Raw genomic sequence first — 13,583 nt, forward strand, 5'->3', positions numbered from 1 at the left:
ACGGGGAAGGCTAGAATAAATTCCATGCTGGGGGACTGCAATTAGAGGTACTGTTGTAAACTCATTTTTATATAACTGTATAGATATGTCCATAGATATATATTTATAGATATCTCTATATAAAATTAAGATCATGAAAGACAAGGAGAGGCTGAGGAACTGACAGGAGACTAAAGACGTGACAACCACATGTGGCACAATCCTGGATTGGATTATTGGGAGATAAGCAAAATTTGAACTGGATTAGCTGAACTATTGATATTTTCTCATCTTGCTGGTCATGCGGCAGTTATGTGGGAGGGTAGCCTTGTACTTAGGAGAAACACACTAAAGTATTAAGGGGTAACGAGGAATCAGGTCAACACTCTCAAATGGTTCAGAAGCATTTATGGGAGCTCTGTGTACTATTTCTGCAACTTTTACATAAATTGGAAATGGTATCTAAATAAAGCTTTCAAACGTAAATCAAATGTCACTCCTTTGCTCGAAGTCTTCTAACAGAACATATGTCTACCTGTATGTGAATGTATGTGACTTATATGTGAACGTTCATAGCCACTTTATTCATAATAGCCCCAAACTGGAACCCAAATGCCCATCAACTGGCAGAACAAACTGCTCATGGGTGCAATAGAGATGAACCTTGGCAGCCGACCAGACAGGGCACAACCTGGTGATACAAAGCACATCAGCGGCTGCCTAGGGTCGGGGATGGGGGAATAGACTGGCTGCAAAGAGGCACGACAGGGCTTTGAGGGGTGATGGAACATTTTACATCTTGATCATGATTACAGAACTGTATACAACTGCCAAAACTCATCAAATTGAACACTAAAATGAGTGTACTGTATGTAAATAACTTTAAAAATCCTCTAATAGTTCCCCAATTCACAGAGCATAGGCAAGTCCCTAAAAAGGCCTACACAATCCCCTCCTCGACTTCTCCCGCCACAATGACCTCTCTACCTTCGCTCAGACAGCCGTTGACTGGGGGTGGGTCTGTGAAGTATTTTCTGTTCTCAGACAAGCTAACGACAGCCACTGAGAGTAAACAGCTAGAAAACTGAATAGCAATTGGCACTGCTGTAAGAGCCAAGAGCATGGTCCTTTTTCTGGTAATTCAGTTAATATATCTGACAAAAGCACATGAACTCAACAACTAGCTTATTCAGAAGAGTCATACTCTGAATGTGGCAAAGTTTTAGGAAAAATAATTATGTTCTCCTCCCTATATATGCAAAAGAGTGATGTGATAATCTACTCAATTCTAAAAGTAGTCATTTCATAAGTATAAAAATTTTAATAAGGAAAAGTTTTGCTCAAAGAAATATTAAAACAAGAACACACAAAAAACGATCAATAGTGTCACTTTACTATGTGCTATCCATGCAAAAAATTGTCCACTTCTAAAGATATCCATTGTTTTATTAGCAAGGGACTAAATCAATAAGCTTAGGTATAAATCAAACGCTAAAGAAAATGAGCCCTGGAAACATTTGAACACTGGTGTTTAAGAATTACAAAGAGGCAACAAGACTAGGATTGGGAACCCTTTGCAAGTCAGCCTATTTGTCTTCAAAGATGATCGATTGTAAAATCTTTCCCTTGGAGGTCTTTCAATAAAGAGGGTAGCTATTAACCAATTTCTTTGGGAACAATCCTGCCTCAAGCGGATAAGAGCATGAAATGTGAGGTCTGAAGAGAGCATTCCCCTGCCTTCTGTTTTACCAGGAAACAGTACATACAGTTACTCCTAGATGGCCGTTACTCAATAAACACTGAATGAAAAGATTCATGAAATGTCTACTACCAGCCAAATACTGTGCTCATTTATTTGAAGAAGAAGATCAAATTTAGATCCTGCCCAAGTCTTAGTTTCTTTTCTTCTAATATCCAGGATGATCATTTTTATCAATACAAGACTCATTTAAAAAAAAAAGACAAACTCCAAGATGGCAGTTCATATGCATAAAAAATAACACTACAGAAAATCTAATCAAGGGCTTGATCTAACTCTCCTTTACTTTTATTAAAATGGTTCAATGTTTCTCTACCATTAGCTGCTCCAAAATAATACTAGAAAAGCACTCTATTACAGTTCTATTTCCTTACGGTATGTTCTAGACTAGCAAAAGTATTTGGTGATAGGACAGTTGAGCTAAAAAATGAAGTATTATGTATAGAATACAAATAAAAGTTTACTGTACAAAATTAAGGCCTTCATATTTCATACTTCACTAAGGCTAAAGAAAGATTAGGCAATTTTTTAAACCCCTCACAAAAATTTCAGTTTCACTTTCTCTCAAGCCCCAACTCTTAAAATGGCCAGACCAAATGTTATCAAAACAAACATTATAAATAACACCAAGTCCTTGAAAAGACAACTCTCCCAAATGTCATTTCTTGGCATAGGTGATCTTCATGGCATGAGACGGTGTGATCTTAAATCCTTGTAAAGCATCCCTGGCAGCTCCAGCCTGTCCGTCATTTTCAAATTCAACAAATGCAATGTCATGCCTCCCAGGTACCAAACGTACTTCCTTGAAACCAGGAAACCTAAAAAAGAAAAAGAAAAACAATTTATATATATGCAAATATATGAAAGATATCAAATACGTAAATGTTCATTTTGTGTTTAAATTTGTTATATTTCCTGATATTGGTCCAGGAAAAGTATCACATCCAAACAAGAATCCTGAGGATGAGAGTCTAAAACGTAATTAATACCATGCAAGAACTGCAGGAACAGTAAGCTAATTCTATTTTTGTCATTATATCAAAGCTTTGTTTCCTGTTTTACTCATCAATCAGAATTAATAATTCAAACATTTCAGGTAATTTAGCTTTTTATTTGCTAAATCAGCAGACTGGCTTCAATTCACGATTAATCCCAGACCAAAGCAATGACCCCGCAGGGAACTGTTGTTGTGACACACAGATGGACTCAACCCACAGACGTCCCATGTGTCCTGCAGGAGGCTCTCAGACAGACTTGTTCATGGAAAGACTTACTGATTAAACAGCATGGATAACATCATCTCATTAGTCTCTTCTGGTAAATTATTAAGGAATAAAATATAGTTTGGAGGGTAATCAGGGACCTATTGAAAAGAAAAAAGGCAAAGTTAGCTTTAAGTATACAAAAGATTGTAAGCCATCTGGCTCTTACATTAAAATCTAAACTTCAGAGAGTTACATTCCACAGTTTATGAAGGCTTATGAAATCGTACTACATCCAACACTAAAGCTGAAAAACAATTACACCAGAAAAACAAACAGAAACCTAACTGCAACTAAGAAAGCAGACATTCAAGTCACTTAACACATATTTGGAAGATCACAAATCTTATTAACAGCTTTTAAGTATTTAATTAACAGTATTTAAAGTATTTAAGTTTTAAGCACCTGGAGGTCAGCTGTAATTGTAATTTTAATTTTGTCATCTGGATTACAGAATTGAAAGATCCTAACAAAACTAGAGAAGGCAGCAATGTCATCCCTCTTCAGCTGGTGACCCTAGTAATAACACTCAGATATTCTATTCCTCTGAATTATTATTTACTACCTCTCAGCATTTAAGAAAGATTACCACTTAGAACCACTACTTGGTGACTTTTAATGTTTTCTGCAAGTAAATGAGGTACAGATAGCATCCAGTTACATACAAGTAAGCAGAAACAGGCACGGCTATTAAACTATCAGATACTGCAGCCTGAGGTTACAGGGCACGACAGAGAGACAGTCCTGTGGATAAGAACCTTGTCTGCAGGCGCATTTCATGAGGAGAAAAGATGAAGTGTAAGGAATTTATAGCTGACAGAATTAAGCTGGCACTTGTGAACTGGCCTATAATTATAGAAGAACTTCATAGTAGACAATATAAGAAAACACAAATAACTTAAAATCAGAGGAGGAAAATCTCCACGGATTCAAGGATCCTGCCAGACTCCAGCACCCGAGGAACCATGTAGGAAACCATCAGTAGGTAAGTGAGGCTTTCTCTTCAAGGCCTTTGGCGAGGAGATTTGGTAAGGACTTTCTAAAACATCTGCATAAGGAGACTTCAATATATTGGTTCTGAGGAAGTAAGAGCAAGGGTAACTGTGAAACAACTTTGCTCTGTGAGAAAAGACGGCTGCGTGCTTCAGCTGACTGGATGGAAGACAGCTGTCACCTGGCCAGACTCCCCAGGCTGTGGGTCTGCAAAGCCCTGGGCTATGTACGTACACAGCGGAAAACAAGAATGTCTGCCCCTGGCCAGCACAGAGATTAAATTCTGTCATTTTGATTCCATCCTTGATACAATACGGAAAGCAAGGAATAAAGTAAGTCAGGTTTTGCTTTCTCCCTCTTAAAGAAAATTAAAACACTTTGAGGAATGAGTTTCTATATTAAAATGTTACATAATTTAACATCTTATGTTTTTTTGATGGAATTATTTTCAGTTTTTAGAGACATGCAAGTTATATATTGTTATTGGCTTATAATTTTATTTTAAAAAGTAAGTGCTCTATGGAAAAAATATTACCTGAGGATTTGGTGTTGAATTTCCTTGGGTATTCACTGAATTTGGTGTTCCCTAAACAAAAGGAATAGGGAAAGTTAAAATTTCCAATCACTCTAAAAAAGTTGGAGGTGTTCATCATTACTGCATGAAAACAGTATTGATTTAAACAGATTTCTTATTCCATTTAATTTCACTTTAACAATTATTCACGTATTTGTCAGTTATTTTTGAAAGATCTAGCCCTACACTTTAAAGACTATATCATAAAATTTAACCTCTAAGCTTTAAAATTGTGAATATATTAATATCATACATTTATAATATATAAGTATAAAATTATGGAGAAATATATGGAAAAACCAAGAACCAAAAACCAGTCTTTCTTACTTTTTTTAAACAATTAGACATAAGTCAAACATTATATTCAGTGAAACTCATTTCTGATCACTTTCAACCCAAAAGTAACTACTTTTTGGATAATTTCACTTTTATCTAGTATTTTACATTATATTTTGAATTTCTGAATTGTTTAAAGAAAGGAGCTTTGAGTGGAATACTCATGATTAAAGATAATATCTACAGCATTACTTACGGGCAGCAGAACTTGAGAAATAAGCCAATAGACATTAACATATTTTGCAGAATCATGGAACTAAACGTCATGCAAATTCAAATAAAACTGTTCAATATAAATCTGCATATGTAAAGGTTTATATTGTAAGTTGGTGCTTAAACATAGACACTGGATTAGAACTCAACCACTCCAGGTTCTCAAAAGTCCATTTACACACACATAACATGCATGTGCACACACACACCCCTCAAAGATTATCCCTTGAGGGGAAGACAGACTCCCTGTTAAGTTTTTAAGACTAAAAGAACAGGACCTTCTGTCCATCTCACCTGACCAGGCTTTTTGTTTGCAGTTGTCGCAGTCTGTTCCACAGTTTTGGCTTTTTTCTTTTCTTTTTTCTTTTCTTTGTCAGCAAAAGTGCCACGCATTTTAGATATTATATCAGAATCTGTTTTTGCATACTGGATTCGCTGTTTTAATCATGTGAAAACAGGTTACTTTTCATTATGCTGAAAGCTGTTTACACTAGTCATTAATATTTCAAATTTCATTTCCCAAATACACTGCAAGCTAATTTTAAACACATCCCTAAGGAGATCTGTCAAATACACTGAGAGCCAAGTGAAAATAAATTGTGGCCTATGATTCGCAATGTAGACAAAGTTGGATTCAACTGTGTTTATCAGAAGAAAAATCACAGACTTTCATATGGGAAAAACAGGTTTGAAGTACCTGCACGACTGCTTCTCTCCATTTTATAGAGAAAACTGGGCTGGAAAGTTGTGTATCTCTTAGCAGGGACTCTCTAGGGTCAGGATGTGTCAATCATCTTATGCAAAGTATCGTATAGAAGTGCTCATTTCCAAAACTAAAGTACCAAAGATTGAGAACAACTTTCCTTTGAATCTGATTGTTTTTAAATGAAATGACTAATCGTGGCATCAACTCAAAATTTTAAAATGCTTTGAAAGGAAACAAAAAGATGGCATCACAACTAGAGCAACTAGGCCACTTGCTTACTCTTTCTAAGCCGCAGGAACAATATAAATCAGGGAGACGACAGGCAAGTGTTTCAAAACACTGTTCTAGGACACCACTTCATAAACCTTAACGTGCCTTCCAACTACCTGGAGAGCTTGCAAGACTGCAGATTCTGATGCAGTGAGTCTGGGTGAGGCCTGAGATTCTGCACTTCTAACAAGCACAAAGGGGATGGTGGGGTCCACACTTCGAGTAGTGTGGCCCTGGCCTAAAGCATTACCACACAGGTAGATTTAACACCTATTAACTGTCCCCAAATTTTTCCTAGGAGTTAAAACTGCTGCCTAGGGTGTGCCTATCTGCAAACTGCAACTTTCACTTCAAGGAAACACTTCTCTGGAGCTGAAAGAGCTGAAACTACCTCTGATCACAGCAAAACACAATGGTCCTACAAATTACTAACTATGATTGTCTTACATAGCAAGAATTTGGTCTCGGTCTGAAGGGAAGAAGTGACATCCTAAAGTTGTGTATGAAAGCAGGAAACTCGTCAAAACCAAGAGCAATTCTTCCCTTTCATTCACTTCAGCTAGAGATTAACGTGCTGGGGAACAAGAGAGGAAGCGGCCCACAGCTCCTCCTCGGACCTGAGGCTTTCTCTGGCTGCTCCGAGGGTACTTATCCCTGCAAGCAACTCTGCTGGTCATGCAGGTCACCATCTAATCAAAAGGACAGGCTTAGACTAACTCTGCCTTGGTCCCAAGGATTCCCTCTCAACTCCCCTGGGTCTTCAACCTTCTCCCTGACCTGAACAGATCGTGGGCGACCTTGTGTCTGTCTTTATGACAGTGTCACCTGTGAAAATCTCTGATCTCAGCCACTGCTCTTAGCTGGCTGGTCTAGACCAGTAGTGCTCAAACAGAGGCGATTTTGCCCACCAGGGAACAGCTGGCACTGTTGACTGGAGATGTTGTTGGCTGACATGCTGATACGCAGCAGAGGTGAGGGATGCTGTTAAATGCTCTACAATGAGCAAATAGTCCCCCACAACAAAGAACTGTTCAGTTCAAAATGTCCAAAGTGTCAATGTTGAAAAACCTTGATCTGGAATAAATACCTGTAAGGGATAAAAGTCTACCCACAGCTTAGAGAAGGGGCAAGATTTACATTTATGCCGAAGGTTTCGTGACAGAAGCCCTTAGGAAGATGGTTCTAATTTACTGAGGAATTTTTGGCATTAAATAACTAAATGTCCTTGAATTACACAGTAATTTTCTTCTGAGTTCCAAGTTACAGCAAATTTTCTTCATTTCTGATCTAGGACGTTGGAATTAAAACAGAAGAGTAACTAAAACCACCTAAATAAATACAAACAAGACAGCTCAAAGAACGACGTTCTCTGTCTTCCAGGATGCTGGAGATTTGGCAGTTATCTGCTACCTTCCTGAAGAGAGAGAATGTACCTCCTAAAATACCTCCAATATAAGATCAGTCTAACGGATTTTTCCCATTGATTTAATAATTAGTTGGCCAGGTGAAGCCAGTGCCCAACACAGCAAACAATTTCCAGCTTTTCTGTATTTGAGTAACAGGCACATGCAAACTTATCATCTCAATTCAACAAAACAGCCCTGAAAAACCTCTATGGGAAGCAAGTGTTCCTCATATTATTGTAATTTTAGATCTAAATTAAAACCCAGTTTTATGCTCTTGCCAGCTGTGATCTCAATTATGCTATTTCTTCATACTACTAAGAAACATGAGCTAGTTTCAGGAAATGCCAATTAACTAAAAACTAGGGTATGTAGGCATAATCCCCCAGTTTTCTGGGGTAGACCTTTCCACACAGATGGTGCCCAGTCGCGTAGGAAATGATGGGAAAAGGAGAGCTAAAGAGAAGATAAGAAGAAAACTTGCTCCAGTAACAGACAAAAAGCGCTCGGTCCAGAAGTAAACAGTGTAGTAGAGGGGTCCTCAAACTACTGACCACAGCCAAGACGGTCTGTTTTCGTAAATTAGGTCCTGGCAGAACACTGCCACACTCATTCATTTGCATACCATCTAGGGCTGTGTTTCCTGCTATAAAGGCAGAGTTAAGTAGCTGCAACAGAAATTATCTGGCTCACAAAGTCTAAGATATTTACTATCTGGCCCTTTACAGACTCCTAGTTTAGGAAAAAAAAAATCACAATACTGAGTGTTAGGAGATAAGCTTCCAAAGTCCTTATGCTGCCACTGGTAATATAATTATAACCCAGATAGGCCATTAACCTTTCTGCGCCTGATTCTTCACTTGTAAAATAAAGAGATTAGACCAGTTGTCTGAACTGCAGACTATGGGCCAAATCCAGCCCGTGACCTGTTTTTCTATCGCGTATGAATTAAAGACTTTTTTTTAAACAATTTTAAAGTTATTAAACACACACACACAAACAAATACGCAACAAAAACTGTATGTGGCCCACAAAGCCTAAAATATTTATTGTCTGATCCTTCCTCGAGGTTTTGCTGACCTCTGAATTAGACCAAAGAATAGGCAATCTGCTTACATTTTACAGGGGGTGAAACCAAGCACCGGCACAGAGCCAGTTAACGGTAGAACCAGAATGAGGACCTGGGTCCTCAAAACTCTGGGCCTTGACTCTTCCCCCAACACCCACCCCGTCACATTCCAGTCCCAGAAAAAAAGCACTCTGAACATACCCAAGGTACAGTGTATGCACTCACATGCACAAGCCCTTGCTTTGCACTCTGTCTCCGCCCTGCTCCAGTCCTCCACCATCTCTTACACTGACAGGCGCCTCACTGAGCTCCCTACTTCCCTTCTGGCCCTCCCACAGTCCAGTCGTCATCCAGCAGCCAAACATGAACCTCATTATGTCACTCCTGAGTTTAAAACTTTGCATGTATAACTAGTTCATTTTCATTCATTGTCATTCATTAATAAAACCTATGAATTTAAGTCTATGAATTTTCCTTAGATCATTGCTTTATCTGGAATGCACAGCTTCTGATATATCAGTAATTCCTGAAACTTCAGATTAGAGTTCCTCTTTGACCCAGGATTTTTGTTTTGTGCTGTTTCACAAGTTTATGAACAGAGGTTTCTTTTTAATCTTCTGAGCTATTAATTTCTAGTTCTTTTGAGATAAAAATATTGCCTATACAGACATTATTTTTTAAATATTCTATATGTTAATGTATTTTGTTTTTGTCCACTTGAACTATCATAAATCAAGTGCATTATAAACTCTACTACTGTGTTTCATAAAAAATGCAAATAAAATAAACCCAAACTTGTTTTAACACATAATTAAAAGTAGAAAACAATAACCATAGTTTCAAGTGTATTTTTACAAATCTACTATACCATTAATATCAATTAAAGCCAAAATATTAAGATTGACTTACCATTGGTTTACCATAGAATGGAAATCCTTGTAACTGTCTCAAGGCGTTAGTGGATGAGCCCAGTTCCTTAAAGATAACAAAGGCTTGCCCTCTCATCTTCATGGTCTTTAAAGCCACAATATCTACCACATGGCCAAACTGAGAAAACAAGGCATACAGGGATCTCTTCAATTCTGGGAAAAATGAGAGGAGAAACAAGCTGTGAATGAAACAACGCCAAAACTCTTCATAAAATGACACTGCATGGAGTGCCTCCCCCACCATGTACTTACTTATTGATACAGTTACAAATGTTAATGAAAACATCATACTATTCCTATTGACTAATTTAAAAAGTTATCTGAAACCATTTTACCTTTGAGTGAAAACAGATTCAACACATTTTCAGCCCCTATTTTTATTTTTAGAAAGCCTTAAAATCCTTACACAAAAAGAAACAAACCATTATTTCAGGCACTGAGAAAGCAGACTAGACGTGAGGACTCGAAGCAGTACCATTTTCAAGACAGCAGTAATTAAAGACACTTTGGCTGTGAACAAACATTTTTAAAAAGTACTTACCTTCTTTCTTAATTTTGTCATTCATGTTGTTGATATAAATTGTATGATTTGGTCTGATATCCATGTTTTGGGTTAAATTGTTCAAACAGTCTGGAGACAGTAACTATTCTGTTAAAACAGGAAGGATTAACATACTGTAGTGCGGCATAAGGACATAACAGAGGCGTTACTAACTTTTCAATTCTCTTTCAATCCCAAATATCAGAAATTATCAGTTTAGTGGTAGTCTTTAAAAGCTCTCCAGCACTTGCTAGCCCTCCTTCTTAAACAAGAGAACAGTTCTCAGGCTCCAAACTTGGTAGAGCACCAGCAGCCAGCCAAATTTTACTAACATTTCACTCAATACATTTATTTTACACTATCTTTCAAATGTGACAAGTGATGCTGTTCTTCCATCTGCCTAATGAAATAACTTTTATTTTTTAATCAACTACTTTAAAATTGAGTAGATCTGAAGAAAAGTGAAAAAGAAACTAGCAAAGGTATGCCCAGTAAAAATTATTAACATAGAACAATGATGAAGTCTGCTACGCACTACTTCATGGGTACATTTAAAAAGGCCTTTCATACCTATTATTTAATTTATAAACACCATCTCCAGCTGTCCTGACTCCCAGATTAACTGGAACCGACTTGAAAGAATGGAGCTCAGAGAGAGCAGTATCCCAGGATGCTTAAGAGCTCGGATTCTGGTACCAGCCAGAGCCGAATTCATATCCTACCTATACTTCCTACTAGCTGCTTGACTGCGGGGCAAGTTCCTCAGTCCCTCAGGCCCACATCTGACAAATGGGGATGGTAACAGCATTCACCCAAAGGAACTCAGAAGACTAAGTAAGATAAAGTTCTAGCACAGTTCCTGCTCGGACAGTAAGCACTTAGAGCACCTGTTACTAATGGCTGTTACAAGTTAAGGGACTTGCCTAAGGTCACACAGCTAATAAGCAGGCCTGAGAATTCAGCCCTTGTCTTCTGGTTGCTTGCACTTTCCTTTCACACTCACCTCACTACTTCAGTTTTTACACTGTTTTTAGCTGCAAATTGTGACCCTGCTTTATTTCCTTGGGTGCCCCACATGTTCACAAATATTTACACCCACTGCAGGTGAAGAGTATATGACTGACAAGGGAAGAGGCCACGGACGGGGAGTGAACGTGCGCGGGTTAAAAGGTGAAAGCTGACGCTTCCAACACCTGCGAGCCCCTAACCTGGAACCTGGAGGAGTGGGGTCGCCAAAGAGGAGAGGGAAGTGGCAGAGAGCTCAACGGAGGCAGACAGATCAGCGGAGAGGCTCTTGGACTCCCTCATGCAAGGTTTGCTGGTGGCCTGGACTAGTGCAGGGCCACCGGGAGTCGCCTCCCCAATCCCAAAGGGGCCTCTAGAAGGCACCGGAAGGCGCACAGCGAGTTGTAAACGCCTCGCACAAAAAGGGACGCCAGTTATCTTCCATTGCGTTCCCGCGAGTCTCCTCCCGCCACTCCAGACACATTCGCCCACTGCCCGGCCGGAAGCACAAGGAAGCGGCCACGCGATCCCCGGCCCCAACGCGCCCCACCGGAGAAAGGCTCCTAAGTTCGGGGGCGTCCCCGGACCAGAGCGCCGGTCTCCGTCACCTCCGCGCCCCCTAGCCGAGCCTCCGCGAACCCCCGGCCGACGCGTCCCGGCCCCACCACCCAGCCTCGTCCACGCCCAGCTCCCACAGGGCAGCGTCGGCCGCAGCGGCAAGCGGCAGCGAGGAAGAACGCACCACAACGCACCCGAGGCACCCGCCGCGCGCCGTACCAGCCGAAAGCCGGAAACGGAGCCGCGTACCGGAAGTAACGCTGCCACGCGCCGCAATCGAGCGCCGACAAGTCGGGAAGCCGAGCACGGAGTCGATCGATGCCCCGCGGACTCCAACGGCAGCTGGCCATGTCTCTGCGCGTGCGCACACCTGGCGGGCGGGAATCGGGAAGGAGGAAAGGGAGGAGCTTGTGGGAACCGTGTAGGATTGGGCGGGACTCCTGGCGCCGTGGAGTGAGGGGACGGGGAAGGGTGGTGATTCCTCGCCCTTACCAAGACTTTGCGCGGTTTTTACCCCCCACACAAGGGTGCCTTCCACCTTTCCAAATCCTATGTGGTTTTACAGCCGCCAACTACCCAGGCAAGTGCCCTGGTTTCGCCCTTCGCTGGGCTCTGGCTGCCCCGGTTTAATATCACACCCAGGGCAGCCAGTATCCCCACAAGTCAACTTCGATTCCGGGGACTCTGAGGGAACTCTCCTCCAACACTCTACCGATGAGCTTGAATCCCAGAGGCAGCTCAGTTTGAGGCCCCAAAGCGGAGGAATTGATGTCTCTGTCCGCCCCTCTCACCTGATGAGGCAACAGCGCTCCACTACTAACCAAACACCTGTAAGATCATCTGCCTACACTCACTCAGAAAAACATTAATTTCCTATCATTCTTCCCACTCTCTCATCTCCCCACAAAATGTCTACATTGTTAGAGGGTAATAGAAGTTGTTGGTGTTTAGGCCCAGCTGAATGGGAATTCCAAAAAGTGCATGCATTCATTCATGCATTCATCAAATGTGTGTACAGCATCATCCAGAATAGGAAATGGTGATAATGAGCCAAGGAGAATCCAATCTTGTATATTCCCCTTAACTAACATCTCTCACCCTCCATTTCCTCATCTGTAAACTATGGATCATAATAGGACCTCCTAGAGTTATTGTGAGGATCAAGTGAGCTAGGTGTAAAGCCATTAGTACATTGCCAGACACAATAAGTGGTTCATAAATGTTATTTCTAAATGCTGGCTATGACTTAGACATATACGTGAAAGGACCAAATAGGTTGGTCTTGTAAGATGGGGATTTTTATTTTAAAAGATCACCTAAAGTCACAACACCTTGAAAATAATGTGAGCTTCTTGAAGGTGGGGATTTTTGTCTGCTTTGTTCACTCAAGTACCCCAGTAACTAGAAATGTGGCTGATAAGAAATGTGTATTGAATGAATAAATGAAGCTTCTTGGAAAAATCAGACAGCACTAATCAAATGTGATATAAAGATGAACATAAGCATAGGAGATAACGTTAACCACAGAAAAGCATTATATTATATATATAAAAATTAGAAGAAATGTAAATGGCCCTGTCTCAGTTAAGGAATTATGAAAGAATATAGACTATCCTTAACACATTAAAAGAGAATATAAAGTAAATAAAAACAAATTTTGAATAACAAGACAAGTTGCCCTGCACATTAATATGAGCATCTGAGCCATTAATTAGTTCTGTTTGATGATAATGAGGATGGATAAACTATTTTTTCTGAAAATAAGCTATAACCTGACTGTATTATGCGAGTGGTTCTGGCCAAGAGCTCTTCATGACTGTTAAAAGAGGACAAGGTAGGGCTTTGTGAAGAGGCAGGAAATACTGCCAAGGGAAGCGCAGAGACCTAAAGGCAGACTGTTCGACATTAGGCTGTGAGAAGGAAGTCATCCAATGCCAAATTAGTGGCAGTGATCCGCACGCTCTTTCCCAGGTTCTAAAAAGAGCC

At 40.2% G+C, this 13,583-nt stretch overlaps 1 protein-coding gene across 9 annotated transcripts; it reads right to left on the bottom strand.

Moving 5' to 3' along the window:
- Positions 1-1,351: 1,351 nt before the first annotated feature.
- SNRPB2 (small nuclear ribonucleoprotein polypeptide B2) lies at positions 1,352-11,969 on the bottom strand. 9 transcript variants are annotated; one of them, XM_008526606.2, is made up of 7 exons: positions 11,847-11,969; positions 10,035-10,142; positions 9,474-9,646; positions 5,411-5,551; positions 4,529-4,579; positions 3,013-3,101; positions 1,352-2,556 (listed from the first exon to the last, which is right to left on the bottom strand). In XM_008526606.2, the coding sequence occupies exons 2-7, from the start codon at positions 10,096-10,098 to the stop codon at positions 2,397-2,399; spliced, it is 678 nt and encodes a 225-aa protein (XP_008524828.1). In that variant the 5' UTR covers positions 10,099-10,142; positions 11,847-11,969; the 3' UTR covers positions 1,352-2,396. The 9 variants fall into 9 exon arrangements, with proteins under 9 accessions (XP_008524828.1, XP_070444877.1, XP_008524825.1 ...); XM_070588776.1 differs by having other exon boundaries at positions 11,817-11,953; XM_008526603.2 differs by having other exon boundaries at positions 11,792-11,953.
- Positions 11,970-13,583: the final 1,614 nt, after the last annotated feature.

Source organism: Equus przewalskii, chromosome 21 (genome assembly GCF_037783145.1).
Source record: "Equus przewalskii isolate Varuska chromosome 21, EquPr2, whole genome shotgun sequence".
Classification (NCBI taxonomy): Eukaryota; Metazoa; Chordata; class Mammalia; order Perissodactyla; family Equidae; genus Equus; species Equus przewalskii.